The sequence below is a fragment of the Alexandromys fortis genome, unplaced genomic scaffold (genome assembly GCF_014885135.2).
Source record: "Alexandromys fortis isolate MF-2015 unplaced genomic scaffold, M_Fortis_MF-2015_v1.1 scaffold_56, whole genome shotgun sequence".
NCBI classification, from domain to species: domain Eukaryota; kingdom Metazoa; phylum Chordata; class Mammalia; order Rodentia; family Cricetidae; genus Alexandromys; species Alexandromys fortis.
This window is the reverse complement of record NW_026067935.1, coordinates 6,725,567-6,744,505: the sequence shown is the minus strand read 5'-3', so window position 1 is coordinate 6,744,505 and position 18,939 is coordinate 6,725,567. Positions and strand designations below refer to the sequence as shown.

Here is an 18,939-nt window from a genome sequence, read left to right as displayed (position 1 = left end):
GGACCTGTAGTTTCTTTAGGGCTCCTGGGGCTAGGGCTGCCGGGTGCGGGGTTCTCGGAGTGATAGGCGCCTCTCCAGGAAGCCTGTTGTCACTCAGAGCCTTGTGCCCGTAGGAAGTAGAGGGAACACAGGGCCTGAGGTCACGCTGGCTCTGCTTGATAAATGACCTCTCAGCCCTCTGTCCTCACCCATGCTGGGGTGCTGGGGCCGTGGCCCAGGCTCTCTGGGAAAACGATGCAGTTTCCCCACACCAAGAATCTCATCGCTCCCTCCCGACGACCTCGGCCTTATCCACCTGCAGATGCTTCTGCCCTGGTGGCAGCACTGACCCGCTTCTCCCATCTGACCGCGGACACCATCGTCAACGGTGGTGCCACCTCCCACCTGGCCCCCACTGACCCTGCCGACCGTAAGTTGATCCTGGTGGCAGGGCCTGGCTGCGTCACCTTGTCTCACACGGGGGTCTTCACAGTGCACAGGGGACCAGGCTTTGCATTAGGTCGTAGGCCAGGGAGTGTGGGGACTTTTCTAGGACTCTCCTCACAAACCTTCCTTAACCCCAACAGGCCTGATTGACACTTGCAGGGAATGTGGAGCCCGGGCTCTAGAGCTCACGGGCCAGCTGCAGGACCGGACAATGCTACCAAGGGCACAGCCCAGCCTAATGCGGGCCCCCCTGCAGGGTCTTCTTCAGCTGGGCCAGGTGAGGTGTGCAGCCAAGGCAGAGCGCGGGCTGAAGCGGGGCTAACCCTTCTGTCCATGAGCTCGGTGTGCAGATGTGCAGGCTGTGAGCACGCAGTGTCAGGACACAGGGCTGCACCCGCACACGCCGCCCCCAGCCTCCTACTCCCTGCACAGCTTCGCTGGACCTTGGTGAGGGTCAGTCTCCCTGTCTGACTTGTGCCATCCAGGACCTGAAGCCCAAGAGCCTGGATGTGCGGCAAGAGGAGCTCGGGGCCATGGTTGACAAGGAGATGGCAGCCACCTCTGCGGCCATTGAGGACGCTGTGCGGAGGATTGAGGTGAGGACCGAGCATCCGGACTCCCGGTCTCTGCAGGAAAGGAACTAAGGGGCTGGAGGCTGCCTCTGAGAGCAGTAGGTAGTATCTTGTGAGCTGCTGGCTCATTCTGTGTCACGGAACAGGACATGATGAACCAGGCCCGCCATGAGAGCTCAGGGGTGAAGCTGGAGGTGAATGAGAGGTGGGTACCGCTTCCGGCCCCAGAGCCCTAGCCTAGAGCAGCTTCCTGACTGCTGAGCTGGGTTCTCTTTCTTCCCCGCTCCTCCCAGGATCCTCAACTCCTGCACAGACCTCATGAAGGTGAGTGCGGTGGGTGACCCCAGGGCGGCTTCTGCGTCGGGACCACCTGGAGAATGAATCAGTCATATCTTGGTCTTGGCAGGCCATCCGGCTCCTCGTGATGACCTCCACCAGCCTGCAGAAGGAGATCGTGGAGAGCGGCAGGGTGAGCAGGCAGGGCCGTGGTCTGGCAGCTTCCCTTGCTGGGTCAGAAAGGTCACCTCGGAGCCCTGACCCCTTTGTGCATGACGCCCCCACCCCCACCCCACCATACAGTGTCCATTGCCACATCTAAAAATCCCCACACCTCAGGGAGGCTTCAGGGATATGCCCTTTGGGCACCCATTCCTCTCTGAAATGTCCTTCATCCTGTCTTGTCCTTTCATTACCACTAGGGGGCAGCCACGCAGCAGGAATTTTATGCCAAGAACTCTCGGTGGACCGAAGGCCTCATCTCCGCCTCTAAGGCAGTGGGCTGGGGAGCCACACAGTTGGTGTATGTCGCCCCAGGTGGGGGTGGGCCGGGACAGGCGCTTAGGTCTGGGGTGTGGGTTGCCCTACTTGTTGATGGTGCAGAGCCCCAGCCCCTGACTGGTCCCCATCCCTAGGGAGTCGGCTGACAAGGTGGTGCTTCACATGGGTAAATATGAGGAGCTCATCGTCTGCTCTCACGAGATTGCAGCCAGCACAGCCCAGCTGGTGGCAGCCTCCAAGGTGAGAGGCTGTGCGGGGTTTGTGTCGGGCCTGGACTTGGACTTGGACTTGGACTGTGGCCAGCAGATGGTGACCACTGTGCTCCCTGCAGGTAAAAGCCGACAAACACAGCCCCCACCTGAGCCGCCTGCAGGAGTGCTCCCGCTCTGTCAACGAGAGGGCCGCTAACGTGGTGGCCTCCACCAAATCCGGCCAGGAACAGATCGAGGACAGAGGCAAGTGCTGCATACTCAGGGGTTTCCCAGAGGGGGTGGGAGAGCTCGCTCAGCTTCCTCCTTCCTCCTGATCACAGACACCATGGATTTCTCCGGCCTGTCCCTCATCAAGCTGAAGAAACAGGAGATGGAGACGCAAGTGAGCACCCTCGTGCCCCCAGCTGCCAGGCTCCCTCTTGAGACTGATGTCTGGGAAAGTCCTGGGACTCCCGGGCAGCACTGAGTGCTGAGTTGGCTCTGTGGCCTGCAGGTGCGGGTCCTGGAGCTGGAGAAGACACTGGAGGCAGAGCGTGTACGGCTCGGGGAACTGCGCAGACAGCACTATGTCCTGGCTGGGGTGATGGGGACGCCTGGAGAGGAAGAACCCAGCAGACCCAGCCCAGCTCCCCGGAGTTTGGCCACCAAGAAGCCACCCTTGGCTCAGAAACCCAGCATAGCCCCCAGGCCAGACAACCAGGTGCCATACATCAGTGCTGGGTTAGGGAGGAGAGCGAGTGTGCGTGCGTGCGTGTGCAAAGGGTGTTTAGTGTCTGTACCTGGATGGTACATGTGCTCTGGCCTCGCCTACTGAGCCCCTCATCTTGACTCCTGCAGCTCAGCACAAAGGACGGCGTCTACCCAGCTCAACTTGTGAACTACTAGGCCTTGAGTGTCCAGCGGACGGCTGCTGGTCATGCTGGGCCTTACGTAGCTGTCTGGCCATGGTCAAGGGGCCTCTGAGAGGCTTGAACTACTGCACCTGGAGCCCAAAGCAGCCTTCACCAGCCCAAGGGGTCTTGGCTCCATGGGGTAGTTGATCTGGATTTGAGTCTATTTATCTTAGTAGGAACTGCCCAGAGCAGCCGGGATGGCAGGCCTGAGCCACAACTGCAGCTAACATCTGGGACAGTGTGAATACTGTTAGTCCTCTCTACCGAGTCTAGTCCGCACACTGGGGACAGGTCACACGCCAGGAGCTGTCCTGCTTCTGAGCTCCAAAGTCTGAGGCTGTAAGTGGACGGAAAAGAGAGGGTCCCCTGCTGGCTTTTGGGGATGAGGGGGTGACCTGTGGCCCTTGAGGGAGAGCAGGTAGGCTAGGCTGCATCATCCTCTGGGGGCCTGGTGCTAGGGCATCCATGCTCAGAGTCCCAGGAAACCAGGCTTTGTGTGGGAACCTGGCCACAGGGTGGCCGGGGCTGCTGCTGGGCTGTGCCTGGAGCAGCCCTGGCTCAGGTGCTGCCTCTGCGCTTGAGTTTCCATTCCCAGCCGGACTCAGCCACCCTCCCACTTCCTGTTTTCCCTTCTCCCGGCCTGGCTGCCTTCACTAGTATGGCTGCTTATCACCCACCTTCGTGGGTAGATGTCAGTCCTCCTGAAGCTGGGGACTTTCAGCTCAGTAAGAAGCTAAAACAGACAGAAGCCACAGCCCACCTTTTCGGGGGCTCAGGAATTCCTGTGGGGCCCCCAGGTGGAGCAGCCCAGACTTGGAGGCCTGGCCTGGCCTGCCCCTGACAGTTGGAATAAATTTGTTTCTTGAGCCTATGAGGGAGAATAGTTGCGGGTGGGGATATCCAGACCGATAGAGACAGCAGCTGAGCTTGAGCTGGATAGGTGCCCAGCCTCCCTCATTGCCTGCCCTGTGCCCTGGGAAAGCTACCAACCGTGGGGCAAGGTCCGGGACTGTGGGAGGGAGCCAGTTCCTTTGCTCTGTGTCTAGTATTCTGTGTTTGAATTCCATTGGCAATAAAACACTGTTGTCACCAGTGCCCTAGTGAGGGCCTGTGCCGGATTTTTCATTTTTCCAGAGATGCACACTTCTCTGGCCCTGTGTAGGTGTCTGCAGTTGACATTGAACCCGAGGACATGAAGAGTCTTGCTAGTAGTTGTCACCAAGCACCAGTCAGTCTTCCTGCAGACTGCTGTAGCATGGGCTGAACTAGCCATCATCGCCCTCCCATCCTCCCAAGGCTTCCCTGAGACCACTGCTATTCCAGCCTGGGAGCTGCTAGGGCCTCACCAGTGGTTAACACCAGGGCGCTAATCTGAGACCATTTGGTTACAGTTGGCAGTTTCTAGACTTCTAGTGTCTGAGCTGGTGGGCGAGGACCTTGACCTCCAGGCTCCAGAGATACCACTCAACCTGCAGCCCAGCAGAGGTGGCTGGGGCCCCATCCCCACACTCAGCATTATATAAGATTTATAGAAGAGCGTATGCTACTGGGGCAGGCAAGCTTCCCGGGCAGCAGGGTAGAAGCTTGTGTGTTCCAGTGCTTTGCAAGTTGATCTCCAGTGTGAGGCTAATGGAACTGGCTGCCAGGTCTGAATCATGTTTTTATAGAATTTCAAATGCTTCTTGAGTATTCATGTGTACAAACCAGAGAAAATTGGTCCAAACTGGCCAGTGATCCAAAGGGTCCACCTGACCTTGCATTCTGGGGCGCCAATCTGGAACTGGAGACCAGTCACCAATCAACCCCACCTCTCCAAATCATTCCCCAGCCTCTGGTCACACGCATCTCCTGTCATAACCATAGGGCTGTGTATGTGAGCATCTTCCTCAGAAGAGGTCATGGGATGCTACAGGGTTGCTCTTGGGTCACATCCCTTGTAGGGGCCTTGTGGTCCAGACACACAGCTCAGCAAAGGTCAGCAGAGCACAGGCGACAAGGTACAAGCTCAACCAGGTCAGAAACATTTTTCTGTTACTGCTACCTTCAGGCAGGCACCTGAAGGCACAGGAGGCAGCACACAGTGGGGCTTGGTGTGGGAGGGGACACTTTCTTGAAACACAATGTTAGACCCTAAAACCTAGCACCTGAAACCACCGGTGTCCTAGCTATTTCATCTGTGGCACAGAGACCAAGGATGGCTGGTGCCTTGAAGTCACCCTCAGCGCTATGGCTGCAATCCCAAACACACAGTCCTATGTCAGAAACATGTTTCTGTTACTGCTATCTGACTTATACAAGCCCTACCTAGAGAGGATGGTGGTGCACGCCTTTAATCCCAGCACTCAGGAGGCAATGGCAGGCGGATCTCTGTGAGTTTGGGACTAGCCTGATCTACAAAATGAGTTCCAGGACAGTCAGAAAAAACAAAACACAACAAAACAAAAAAACCAAAACAACCAATCCATGGCTAGTGCCAGGGATCTAGAATAAACAGCTTTGTTTTTTGTTTTTTGTTTTTTGTTGTTGTTGTTGTTTTTTGAGACCTGGAACTTGTTCCATAGAACAGGCTGGCCTTGAACTCCTAGCACTCCTCCTGCCTGTCCAGCCTCAGCCTTTTGCTAGACATTCTAGAACCATGTAAAGCAGTGGCAGGCTAAAGAATAGAGAAATGCAACAAACAAATTAATAATTCTCAATTTATTAAGAGTTCTACAGCTTTACAACCCTAGTGCCAGATATGGCCCTGGCGGTGATGGCAAGGTCAGCCTGGCAGCCCCTCACCACATCCTCCTGGAGCTCCCTGTGGCTGCAGCCCATGATTGGGGCAGCGGGAGTTCCCGGCGGCAGCTGGTGGCAGAGGTATCGAGGTGGTACACACAGCTTTGTCTCTTTACAACAGCTCCAGTTGGGTCCAATCCAGGAGCAGGAGGAGACTTGGGGACAGAGGCTGGCGCTACCGCCAGGGACAGGCTCTCTAACCAGTTCTGCCCCGTCACCTTGGGTTGAGGCCAACTGGCAGGGTACGGGAAGGGCTCACACAGCCCTCTTCTGGGAACAGGTGTGGTTGCTGGCCCTCCCCACCTGGGCCCTGGGAACTCTGCACACGTGGCACCTGCAGATGAGATCCCAGAGAGGAAGGAGCCACCGCTGTCATTCCAGTGAGGTGGGCTTTCCCAAACCTCTTCTGTGCTCTTGGCCAGCACCTGCAGCACTGTCAGCGATGGCAGAGAACACTCCCGAGAGGATCCTGGTTGAAGGTAGATGGGCCTCCTCTGAGCTATCACAAAGCAATGAGGCCCACTGCAGGCATCTGAGTCCCGGCACCAAGTGAAGCTAAGGCACAGCACGGGCACTGACGGATGTGACCATGCACTGCTCGCCTGACAGGAAGCGGCACTCAATCTGCATTTTTAACCAGCTCGAAACAGTCTCTGCGTTTTTAAAAAAGTTTCCCTGAATGGTCTTGAGAGTGTCAAAAAGTTTCCTTTCCAAATATAAAACAGGAAAATTACAAGTGTAGTAAAAACACTGAGTATTTTTTTTTTCACAGAAACCATCATGAGACCTGAGGTGTGAGTGAGGGCTGAGGACTCTGCTGTGCAAAGTCCAGCTCACACCAGCCTCACACCCAGAGCCACAGCTCTCCTGGCCTCTGCACACGGCAGCCAAGTGCAAACTATGCTCACGGTTTTGAACCGAGAGCATCCAGTCTGGCGGGAGGAGAGGTGACTGATGAACCTGCCTGGCACAGACTGAGTGGACAGCACAGGTGCCCAGCAAGGCCTGGCTGTGGGCACATGTTCCAGGCTGGCCAGTGTAAACCAGCCTTTACCGGCACCATAGCAGCTGGTAGACCAAGACTTGAAAATAAAACAGATATAACGAACCATGCTTATTAAATAAAGCTGCAACAGGAGGGCCATGACTCTAAACTGGAGGGGAGGTTTATCTTCCAGATGCACAAGTCCATCAACACTAGATACTCAGAAATCACACCCAGAGCACAGACCCATGTGATGACCGAGAGTGCCAGACAGTGGCCTGGCACAGAGAGCTCCCTTGGTCCACAAAACTCGCTCTCGTTACTTACCACGGACCTACAGTTCTAAAATCGGGTGGACACACTGACCCAGGGCACCCAAGCTATTGGCCCAGATGCTGAACTCCGCAGCCTCCATTGCAGAGCTTGGCATGGCAGGCAGAGGGTGTCTTGCAGGAAGAACAGACGCCAGAGCTCACTGGAGGATGAAGCCCGGCTGGTGTGGAGCCAGTCGTGGAGGGGGTCTCTGGGGCAGGGCTGGTGGGTATGGCGACACCAACTGTGCAGAGAATCCTTGCTGAGAGGGGAGGCCCACCCTCGGGGGCAGAGGTGGGCACTGTAATCCTGGGTATGGAGAAGCCTGTCCTGAGCCCATGGCAGCAGTGAATGGGGTGGCCATGTGTCCTGCGGGCACCGGGGGTGGAGGTGGTGGGATGCGCCGAGGCACGACAGAAGAGAGCCCAGTGGCCTCCAGAGAAGGGTAGGGCAGGGAGGTGGCAGTCGATGGCTCAGGCACCCTGGGCGGTACTGGGGCTCCGGCCTGTGGGAGTCTCTGTCCCTTCAGCACCAGCTCCTGCAGCTTCTCCACTTTCACACGCCGCATGTGTGCCAGCTTCCGCTTGCTCTGGTAGACGTCAATGAAGGCATCCAGAGGAAGCTCTCCATCCAGAAACTTCTCTGCCATGTTCTACAAGAAGCAGGAGAAACGATTACAAGACAGGCCCACTGTTAGTTAGACTGTTCCCTTCACAGTCCAGGCCAGGGAAGGAGGCTCTAGTTCCCTGCGGCATCCCTCCTCCTGGGAATAGGCCTCATGCGCAGAGCTGCAGTCGGCAGAGGTGTGCCTGGGTCTGCTCTCCCAGGAAGATGAGGTGGGTGGTCCCGCTGTTGGCCCCAGCTTCCAGAATCCAACAGATGGGCAGCCTGAGCTGCCAGCTCTCTACTCCAGAGATGGCTACTGCCTGGGCCCCGCCCTCTGATTTCCACCTGGCCATACCCTGACCAGTGACTCACCCTGGACGGGGCAGCAGCAGAGAATTCTGCTTGTGGCTATCAGGGCCTGCCAAAGCCTAATGGTTAGTCAGACTAGCGTAGCCTGACCTGGGCAACATGTGCCAGCCTTGACTCATTTCCTCCCCTGACAAGACTCTGGCTAGCCATGTCTGGAAGGCTGCAGTGACCAGCTGACTCACTGACCACAGGAGATGCCGCTCAGCCACTGGCACCAGGAGCCTGGCAGAGCAGCGCGCACCCTGGTCTGGGTCAGCACTGGGCTGCCCCTGCCTGCTGGACCCCTGCCTAGCACATTCTGCTCACTTGCACTCAGACCTGTGTGCTTAGGAAATGTCCCCCGTTGGCAGTGGAGGTAACAGGTCCACGGACTGGGCAAGGTGACCCAGACACGTGCTGGGGTATTCTCATAAGGTCATCTAGCCTTACCTCAGTGTCTTCCTCAATCTTGGCCCCTTCTGCTTGAAGAAGTGCTAACAGAGTCTCCAAGGAGGCACTGCTTGACTGCTTATCTGGGAAAAGCAAAAAATACGATGCCATGAGGCAGGGCATCCCACAGGATACCTTCCAGGTTCCTTGTTGGAGAAAGGTTATCCTCGAACTCAGAGACCCCATGCTGGGATTAAGGGTGTGTGTCACCAAAACAGTCACTGAAAAGCAACAAGAGCGGACTTTCCAGGATCTGACAGTAAAGCCTCAAATCCAAAGGGATGCAGGGACTGGCTCTAGGACAGAGCAGGCCAGCTCCTGCCTGGATGGAGCAGGACACCATCTGTCCATGGAGCTGGCTGCTTCCCATGTGTGACCATAACACTGCAATTACACAGGCTTCCCCAGTACTAAGGGGTAAACAAGGACCGCACATGTACGAGGCCAGTAGTGTGCTACAGAGCTCTGCCCGCAGCCCACCCACTCCCACTGTAAAATACCATCTCACCACACTCCTTCAGCTGCGGGCCACTGTCACCATTCAAAGGACCTTTTCCTACCTTCTAGCTTACCAGGTTCCATTTCTGAGTGCTAACTTAATCTAGCACATAGTCAAGCCTTAGGGTCTTCGATTTTAAAGACATGAGGGTAGAGAGAAGGCTGAGAGGCTAAGGGAAGCACTCCCTGCTCCTTCCGAGGGCCTGAGTTCCGTTCCTAGCACCCACGTCAGGTAACACACATTCACACAGACACTTACATAAAAGTCAATCTTAAAAACAAACACCATCTGAATAAAACCTGAGGACTACCAGGTCAGGCCAGAAAGACACCCCCAAAGGCTCCATCAAGTCCACTCTCCCTTCTGCCTTCGAGGCTGGCCTCTCCATCAGACGACGCTGCCCTGGCTCTGCAGGCAGAGTGTGCTCCGTCTACCCGACTCTCACTCAGCATCATCCCCCTGTCCACAGACTAAATTCTAGATGTTATCTGAGATTCATTCTTTTCAAACCTGCCACTGCACTGTGTAATCACGCCCCAGCCCTCACTCTGCAGAGAGACACTTAGATGATTCTTCAACTTAATGACTGGACAAAAAACAAACATCTCCTCAGGGACAGAGCATCCCCGTCCCTGAGTCACAGAATGCGCCGTGTGGCAGAGAAGCCTCCCGAGGAGCATCCCACACCAGGATCTGGTGTGTCTGGTCTTTTAATCTGTTCTTTGGTTCTGGTTAAGTGGCTGTCGGTAACTTTACTGCAGTCAGAGACGGGACTAGAGCAAACAGCAGCTACCACCACCACATTCCACAGAAGGGGGTGATTCTGGTTTTTTGGTTTAACTTTTGAGACAGGGTCTCACTATGTAGCCCTGGCTGTCCTGGAACTCGCCCTGTAGAGCAGGCTGGCCTAAAACTCAGAGATCCACCTGCCCCTGTCTTCTGAGTGCTGGGATTAAAGGTGTGTACCACCACAGCAGATGTTTTAACATTTGTGTGTGTCTGCATTTATGTTTACCTATGTGTGTGTCTGCATGTATGTTTACCTATGTGTGTGTCTACATGTATATGCTGGTGCCAGAAGACACCAAATCCCTTGGAGCTGGAGTTACCGGAAGTTGTGAGGTGCCAGCTGTGGGTGCTGGGAACCCAACTCAGGACCTCTAGAAGAGCAGCAAATATTTTTAACCCCTGAGCCACCTCTCCAGTCCAGACAATGTTTCCTTTTTTTGTTTGTTTTTTGAGACAGTGTTTCTCTGTGTCTTCTTCTGTGATTTCTGTCCTAGAAATTACTCTGTAGACCAGGCTAGCCTCAAACTTACAGGTAATTGTGTTTCTGCCTCCCCATGCTGAGATTAAAGGTTCACACACCGCCCAGAGTTCCTTCAACTCTTTAGTCTCAAAAGATTGCCTGAGACGTTACCTAGCTTGGTCTTCTTTATCTGATAGGCCTCAAAGAGAACCTGGAGTTCCTGGTATTTCTGGGTCAGGTGAGCTTTCTGCGCATCCAGCCGGGGCTGGTACAAAAGGTTTTCCTCCGCCAGGCTCCTGTTGCTAGCCAGTGTCATCTCTTTGTTAAGCTGAACCGTTTGTGTCTGCAAGAAACACAGGCTGGTGAGACTCAGGGTGCTCAGTTCACAGGCAAGTCCTACATGGCCCCTCCCAGATGCCACGCCCCCCACAAGTTCCACCCTGCTCTCCTAGATGGCTCCAAGTACTGGGCAGACACTCTTGCCCCTCCACCTTCTTGTGGGCGCTCTCCCCATTCACAAAAGGCAAGGCCCACTTCCCTCCCCATGGGCTTTGGCTTCAATGGCTGCACTGTGATTTGAATTCTGTACAGCTGCCACTGTGCTGGACTGTCCAGGGCAAGCTCCTGCCGCTGCAGAGGAAACAGGGGCCACTTTTATCAGAGGGGTCTAAGTTGGCAGGATGTCAACATCTGCTTCATCGTCAGCCTCAGATCAAAGGAGCCCAGCTGGGCCGAGAGAATTATGTTTGCAGTGACTGCTTCTCCCATCTTTCCCACGCCCACAACAGCCCCTGGGTCATCCCCCATTAGCAAAGCCAACCCAACGGGAAAGGGGCTGGCTGTGCGCATCAAGGGCTCCTCCCTCTGACTCCAGGCTCTCTGGCTGACAGATACTGAGAGCTGCCTGTGTGGGCCTTGGGTGGGTGGGTGGGGTCTATGAGAGGACAAAGGGCAAAGCTTGGCCACAGTCTGTTCAGAGAAAAGCAAGAAACAAATACATCTGCCCTCTAGTTCCCTGTCTGCTCACTCATGACACGTGACGCGCTCCCTCTCCACGGCCTGCCCACCGCTACCCCTCTCCCAGCAGCTCTTCAACCCCACCCAGGCATTTCTTTTCCCTTTACTATTCTCTGCCGCCACACCCAGGCTATTTCTGCTAGGACTTCCTTCCTCTCGTGTTCTTATCTAGTCCTCTGCTCTCCACCGCTCACCAGGTACATGGCCTCGGTACCTCTACAACTCCCAGCACCCTCACATGGGACACGCACAGCAACAACACACGAGGAACTCCCAGAACCAAGGAAAAGCCCTTGATCACCAGGCAGAGGGCATCTGCTCAGCAGACACAGAGGCAGCTGACCTAGATCCTCCCACAGGCCCTAAAGACCACCTCCAAAATCAGAGCGCCCCAGTCACAAAGCCATTGACCCCCAACCCAACTCAGCACTGTAAAACAAGCACCAGCAGCACCCCAAGGATGGTGGCATGGGGACACTCAATCTCTGCTGCAGTGGAAGGCAGAACTTTAAGGAGGCCCCGAGAAGCAGGTAGGGCTCCTGAGCCTCATCTGCCCCAGAGGCACCTGGGGCTCTCTGTGGGCTTCATGGACTATGGCCACCTGAGTCTTCCTTCCATTGTTAAGCTGTTGGGAAGAACAGACACAAATAAACCATGAACGTTCACTCTGGCACTTCTTAGGAAACTAAACATGGAAAGATCATTTGACCCAGAAACTCTACTCCTGGGCATTCATCCAGGGAAACAAAGCTCGTGCGTGTGTGTGCGCGCGCGCACACACACACACACACACACACCTCTGCACTTGAATTTCCCAGTAGATTTGTTCAAAATAATCTAAAACTTGAAGTATGAAAACAGCCAGCTGTGCCACGTCCGTGCCACGGAATGCTATACAGCAATGGAGGAGGGCACACTCATACGCGGACAGAGGGCACGCTCACACGCAGACAGAGGGCACGCTCACATGCGGACAACTCAAGTAATACCCCAGGAGTCACCAGGAGTGAAAAAAGCCAACCCTGAAGGGCCATGTATCCCATGATTCCACGTGTGCAGTAGTCTCAAACATCAAAATGAGGAGGTATGGGGTTTGTGACGGGCAGGAGGGCTGTGAGCTGACAACCTCTGACTGGTGACAGAGATCTCTGTTCTCTATCTGCCTGGCTGTGAGAATGTATGTGGTAGAACCTTGCCATTTGGGGATGCGATGAAGGACACAGCGGCTGTGTCTTACGTCTGACATTTGAATCTCTGGTTATCCCCAAATCAGGCTTGGTCACAAGCAAACAAACTGCTATGGGCCGGCTAGGGTCTCACTGTGTAGGCCAGGCTGGTCACAAACTGACAGCTGTCCTGCCTCGGTTTCCCAAGCATGAAGATGGAGACACCGTGGCCCTACAGTCATGTGGCTTGTATGTGTCAATACTGAACTGTAATTCTTCGTCCCACAGCATTTGCTGAAAAAAGCCAGCACCCTCCAGGCCTAAGGTGGGCAGAGAAAGCTCACGCCAGAACACTCCTCAGGAAAGTGTCTTCCACCCTCTCTGCAAGGCCACTCTCGCCCCTTTCCCAGCAGCTGAGCACTCGGGCTCTGGAGTGGGGCCTGTTCTTCATGCTTACGCCGAGGCTGCCCTGACTACCCTAAACTCAGCCACCCCGCTCACCAACTCACTCGTTCACCGTCTGTCACGCCCCATCAAAATCCAAGCTACCGGATGGTGTTTGGCACAACAGGCCCCAGAGCACAGGGAAATCTGCTCATCCACCAGTGTGCACTCCCCCCCCCCCATTACAGAACAGACCAGAAATCATCTGAGCCCAACTCTCACTCCCAGAACAAGGCTGGGACCCAGTGTGCTTCTGGTTAATCGTGCGCAAGGCCCTGCTTTCACCTCTACCATCGAACAGTGCGAAGGTAACAAGATAGGGAGCAGGAAAAAGTGAGCATTGTGTGCCCGCCGAGCTCTCTAAGAATGTCACTTGAGTCTAAGCCTATCCGGGGGCACGGAGGGTCACACACTGTGGGTAGTTTCCAAAGCAGAATGTCCCTAGAAGTTCTTAGCAGAAGCAACACAATGAGCCTAGGGTCGTGAGATGGACGTGGGGAAGGTGACACTCAAGCACTTGCCTCTGCCATTAAAGGCACAGCTCAGCAGCAGAGCACCTGCCTATCATGCCTTGAGCTCCAGGCGCACACACCCTGAACCCAGACCAACCACCGACTGTCTGGAGGACCAGGCGTCTCAGACACCCTCCCAAACTCTCAGGGGACCACACGGCTAAACTGAGAGGCACCACTTCCGTTCCTCTATAAAATGCAAATACAAAACCTCCTGTTCCCACAGGGTACCATCGGGACCACTTGCCCTACACAGCACAAAGTCCCAGAAACACAAGGAAGCATGAGCTAAAAACAAGACAATCTGACAGGACTCCCGCCAAAGCCACCCACCAATAAAGCAGTCAAACTCCACGATGACAGCTGTTGAACCGGCTGTATGTCTTATACCCTTGGGGCCAGCAGATGCTCTTATGTGAACCAATGACAGCACACCCTAAATGGCCACCCAGACAAGGTCCCCAACCTCCAGGAGGGCAATGGCAACAAGGACAAGGGTCGGGAATGCTGTGGGCTCCCCAACCTTTTCTTAGCTTTTGTAACTTCAGCAGAGACAGGATGGAAGGACTAGGGAAGATGAGCAGGGCCACCTTGGCCCAGCCAGAGATCTGAAACTACAGAGGGACATCCGCTTTAACAAATGTCAGGCTTAAAGAGAATCCAAGCTGTTCACACCCTTGTTTGGGGACAGCAGCAGCAAGCAGGCTGGCAGTGGCAGGGCCCCTTGATCTTTCCCACGGTCCATCCTTTTCCTTAACCCTAAGAAATCTTTTCAGGAAACCATTTCTGTGGTGAAGAACCATTTCTGTAAATGTTCTCAGTTTCACTTCAGCTTCCTCCTCCAGTAAAGCGAACTGTGTGGTGTGACATGTTTATCAGGGCCCCATTTGCATGGCTACTTCTGCCCCATGAGCTAGAGGAAGGTCGTCTAGGACATCGGCCCCAAGTCAGTTAACACAGCCACCCTGGCCGTGTGTGTGTGTGTGTGTGTGTGTGTGCGCGCGCGCGCGCGCGCGCGCTGTCTGTGGAATCATTCACTTTCAAACCCTTTCTACTCTGAACTATCTATCACTTGGCTTTTTTAATCACCCGACTCACCCCACAAAGAAGAAGCCGCCCTCTTACAATAAGCACACGCAAACAAAACCCCACCTTTCTGATGTCAGTGCAAACAGAAGGCAGACACCCTGGGAAAATAAAATGCCTCCCTTTCAAAATGGGGGGTGGTGGCAGCTGGAGAGATAGTCCATCAGGTACGAGCCTGAGGACTGGGTTCAGATCCCTCGTGCCCATGTAGGAGCCCAGTATGTCTCCAGTGCTGGGGAGGGAAAGGCTGACCCTGGAGCTCACTGGCCAGCTAGGCCAGCCAATAGGTGAGCTCCACATTCAATGAGAGACCTTGTCTCAAAAGATAAGAGAGAGGCCGGGCGATGGTGGGCCTTTAATCCCAGCACTCGCGAGGCAGAGGCAGGTGGATCTCTGTGAGTTCGAAACCAGCCTGGTCTACAGAGTTAGTTCCAGGACAGGCTCTAAAGCCACAGAGAAACCCTGTCTCAAAAAAACAAAAAAAAAAAAAAAAAAGATAAGAGAGACCCCTGATTGTTGGCTTCCACCAGTGCACATGCAAACACAGACACACGCACACGACACACACAAACGACACACCAAAAAAAAAACAAAAACCCTGTACTCCACAAGAAGAAAACAGATATAAGCCCTCTGCCCATGCAAGGCTTACAGAGATGCGAGACTTCTGAAGCCCTGCTGGCTAGGGCCAGGTCAGAAGCTTGAGTTTCCAGTAATACTTGTCAGGCCAAAGACGGATGCCCCCACATTGCAGAGGAACTCTGGGTGACTGTCCAGGCAGCCAGCTGTTTCTGTCGTTACTCGCAGTTTTTGGAAGTCACTTGCTCACACTTCCTGCTTCCTCAGTTAATATCATTTCCTTCTTGGGTCTCTGAGGGAGTTGAAGACTAGAGAGTTACAGTTTTCCTTGTTTACCTGATGCAGAAAGCAAGTTATGATAGAAAGTAAATTCGGTACAAGACTTTGGACTCACAAGATAGGATAGATATGGAGTATTTTCTCTGATTTTGTCAAATGCAAATGGATTTATTGCCTATGTATTGTACTTATTGTGTATAGTTTTTTCTTATATTAGTTACAGCCTTTTTTATTTTAGACAAAAAGGGTAAATGTGGTGATATTTCATTTGTATTTTAATAAATAAAGTTTGTCTTTAGATTAGAGAGTAAAACAGCCGCACTGATCAGCCATACAGACCAGGCCACCTTTAATCCCAGTAGCCACAGCAGATTGCCACAGAAACTGGGTGGTAGTGGTGCATGCCTTTCATCCCAGCACTAGAGAGGAATATAAGACAGGAGGAGGCAGGTTTAAGCCAACCAGGTCTGGCCCCCTTGTCTATAGTTTTAACTGTGTCTCTCTAAGGCAGACGAGTCTGTCCCCATTTCCTAACTTTCTTTGGGAGTGGGGGCAGATTTTGAGACAGGGTTTATCTGTGTAACTTTGGAGCCTGTCCGGGATCTCGCTCTGAAGACCAGGCTGGCCTCGAACTCACACAACTGCCTGCTTCTTAACTGTGCTAGGATTAAAGGCCTGTGTGTGCCTCTACCACTCAGACTGGCAGCCTCTGACTCCCTCTTTACACACAAGAGGACCTCAGCACGACAAACCAAATGGCACCACTGAACTACATGAGCCAATATGAACAAATGAATAGAAATTCTCTTTATTTGGTTTTTAGAGACAGGGTTTCTCTGTGTAGCTCTGGCTGTCCTGGAACTTGCTCTACAGACCAGGCTGGTCCTGAACTCTGAGATCCGTCAGCCTCTGTCTGCCTCAACAGTGCTGGGATTAAAGGTGTGTGCTGCCACCATTCGGCTTGAAAATTCTTAACAGTACTGGAAGTCTGTCAGTTGATGCAAGCCTAGTGACTTGAAGGTCACAACCTGAGTGGCTTCTGACCACTTTCTACAGGCTTAGTGTATGTACAAGGTGTGCAATCTTGCTGTATTTAACACACAAGCACGTTACTGGGCAGTAAGCAGAAATCTGACAGACATGACACTTTTCACCACCTTTGTTCATGTGACTCCTAGGTCCCCACTGTCCTGCCCATCCCCTACCAATCTTGGTGGTGGCTGCCTTTATCTAAACTGTGTAGCCCACCCCGAACCAGACCCTCACCATCTATGCTCTTTTCTATTGACATAGCTGTGACCACAACCCACCACAGAGGAGGGAGCTGGCTCAGCAAGAAGTGAAAGGCAAGACGGATGATGTTTGCCTGGATTCTTCCAGGGACACAGGCACGGCATGCCAGGCTTCTGGCCCCTAGACTGTGCCACAGGCATTCCTGCTGGGAGACTACAGTGCTGTGGTGTGGTGACCTGCTTCAGCAGCCACAGGGCACTAGCCCAGTGCTGGCGTCTTCTGCTGTCCACGAGGTGTACCCTCACGTCTGCTCTGTTCCTCGAAGTCACCAAAGATGGAAGGAGTCACAGCAGGTCAACCAGGCCCTCTCCCTCATGCTGTCCTTCCTCCCAAACTGTCCAGACTTGTTCCCAGCACTGCCCTTTCCCGTGGGGCTCCCTCCACCCATGTGCCTGTGTCTGGCCAGAAGTCTGCTTTCCCTATGCAGTCACCCATCTGATGAGGACACTCAGCCCCTTCTGAACAGAACAATAAGCCCCATGTGGTGCATCCTGTATGATCCCGACATTCCAGATACAGGAGGATAGCTGCAAGTTCAAAGCCAGCCAGAGCACAGAAGCACATTCGTGTAGCACAGCAACACACATACACACATGCATGCACTTTGGGTTTTGAGGAGGCTGTGACCTGACCTGGTCCCCACTGCGGCGGCAGTCTGAGGAGAGCCATGTCAACACATATTCCCTCTCTTCACTCAGAAGGCCCAAGCAGAGTCAGGCTGCTGAGCTCTGAGGGCACAGAAACACAGCGGAAGAGCTGCAGAACACAGTGAAACTGTCCTAAAATACGACTGTCCCGGGGGCTGTGTGAAACCAGCTCCAAGACACGGCCCACTCAGGAAGTCACTCACCAGCTGCTCATCAACAAAAGCTCCACCAACTTGGCTGAGAACCATGGGTTTCTGGGTGGTGGTAGTGCACGCCTTTAATCCCAGCAATCAGGAAGCAGAAGCAGGCAGATATCTGTGAGTTTAAGGCCAGCCTGGTCCACATAGTGAATTCCAACACAGTCAGAGCTACATAGTAAAACCCTGCCTCAAAAAAGAAAAACCAACATTAAAGGACCAGAGATTTCTGATCACATTTTTTTTTTCTTTCTTTCTTTCTTTTTTTTTTTTTTTTTTTTTTTTGGTTTTTGGTGATAGGGTTTCTCTGTGTAGCTTTGGAGCCTGTCCTGGAACTCGTTCTGTAGACCAGGCTGGCCTTGAACTCACAGAGATCTGCCTCCCCTCCCGAGTGCTGGGATTAAAGGCGTGCTCCACCACCGCCCGGCTCTGCTTTTCTTTTCTTTCCTTTTCTTCTTTCTTTCTTTCTTTTTTTTAAAAAAGACATCAAATACCTTCTTGCTGGGGTGGAAGCTGCTTTCTCAGAAAGGAGCAGCCAATGACCATTAAACTCAGTCTCCTGTTCATCTGCATGGAGCTGGCATTGCGGCTAAAGTTAGGAAGGACTGACTTGAACAAGAGCTCACAGAAATGCAAATGTCGAGGCTTGGAAGTAATCGGGCCAGTCCCAGAGAAGAAATAGTCGACTCTGGGCCACAGTTCGCCAGTGCCCTCGTTCTGGCAGGACGACATACCAGGGCTTGGCATTTCCTGGAAGGCTCATTTCCTAATATTCAGATAAAAATAAGCAAGCCCTCGAGACTTGGAATTACATGGGTACTGTGTGAACAATGTAATGGGAACAATGAAACGTGGCAGGCCTGAGTGGCTGATAGTGGCTCCGCTTTGACATGACCTGACTGGAGCCACCTGCTTTACGGTAACTCCGACCCTGTGCGGAGGCAGGAAGGCAGGATGGACCACCCACACTGATCATGGTGCTACCTCCCCTTGTCCCTGGCGTCCCCTAAAATCTGTGTGTGTGTGTGTGTGTGTGTACACGTTCGCGCGCGTGCGTGCACGTGCACTTTCCCAAACCACTAAATTCCAACTTCTGCTGGAATTCTATAGGAATTCTGTACATGATCAGAACCAGTTAGCTGTTAGTTAACTAGGCATCATGGTTAGAGCACTGTCATAAACATCTCAGTTGTTCTGAGACAGCTCTCACTATGTAGTCCAGTGGTCTCATACCCCTAACCCTCCCTTCCCCTGCCTCAGGAGCACTGGGTAACAGGTGTGCACTGGCTAGCCATTTTAAAGGCGGGAATGTGCCCTCCCCCCCACACTTACGACAAAGGTCTTTCTTTGTATGTGTGCAGGTGCATGTGTGCATGCACAAGTGTGTGGATGTCAGGAGCCATTTCCCCTCAATCATTACAGGAACCATCACCCTGGGGAATCTGCAGAGAACCCCTCACCCAATTAACTGCTAATCTTAGCGGAACCCGCCTCACATTCCAGCTATCCAGGGAACCAGGTGTGGCCACTTGTGACTTCTGGCGGGTCTGTCCGAGTGTAGCCTGGCCTACGTGACCGGAACCACGCGGCGAGATCCCTTGCCCTGCCCCCC

At 53.6% G+C, this 18,939-nt stretch overlaps 2 protein-coding genes across 2 annotated transcripts in view; one reads left to right on the top strand and one right to left on the bottom strand.

The window, feature by feature from the left end:
• Positions 1-6,433, top strand: part of Hip1r (huntingtin interacting protein 1 related) — a 31,114-nt gene extending 24,681 nt beyond the window's left edge. Inside the window, exons 21-32 of the mRNA XM_050146529.1 lie at positions 302-409; positions 567-703; positions 912-1,022; positions 1,145-1,203; positions 1,292-1,322; positions 1,405-1,467; positions 1,697-1,797; positions 1,910-2,015; positions 2,107-2,230; positions 2,308-2,369; positions 2,481-2,687; positions 2,825-6,433. Of these exons, the coding sequence (XP_050002486.1) occupies positions 302-409; positions 567-703; positions 912-1,022; positions 1,145-1,203; positions 1,292-1,322; positions 1,405-1,467; positions 1,697-1,797; positions 1,910-2,015; positions 2,107-2,230; positions 2,308-2,369; positions 2,481-2,687; positions 2,825-2,872 (1,157 nt within the window). The 3' untranslated portion in view covers positions 2,873-6,433. The remainder of the gene's footprint in view (positions 1-301; positions 410-566; positions 704-911; positions 1,023-1,144; positions 1,204-1,291; positions 1,323-1,404; positions 1,468-1,696; positions 1,798-1,909; positions 2,016-2,106; positions 2,231-2,307; positions 2,370-2,480; positions 2,688-2,824) is intronic.
• Vps37b (VPS37B subunit of ESCRT-I) overlaps positions 5,563-18,939 on the bottom strand; it is a 31,503-nt gene continuing 18,126 nt past the window's right edge. Inside the window, exons 2-4 of the mRNA XM_050146546.1 lie at positions 10,279-10,450; positions 8,360-8,442; positions 5,563-7,607 (exon numbers count right to left, since the gene is read on the bottom strand). Of these exons, the coding sequence (XP_050002503.1) occupies positions 7,116-7,607; positions 8,360-8,442; positions 10,279-10,450 (747 nt within the window). The 3' untranslated portion in view covers positions 5,563-7,115. The remainder of the gene's footprint in view (positions 7,608-8,359; positions 8,443-10,278; positions 10,451-18,939) is intronic.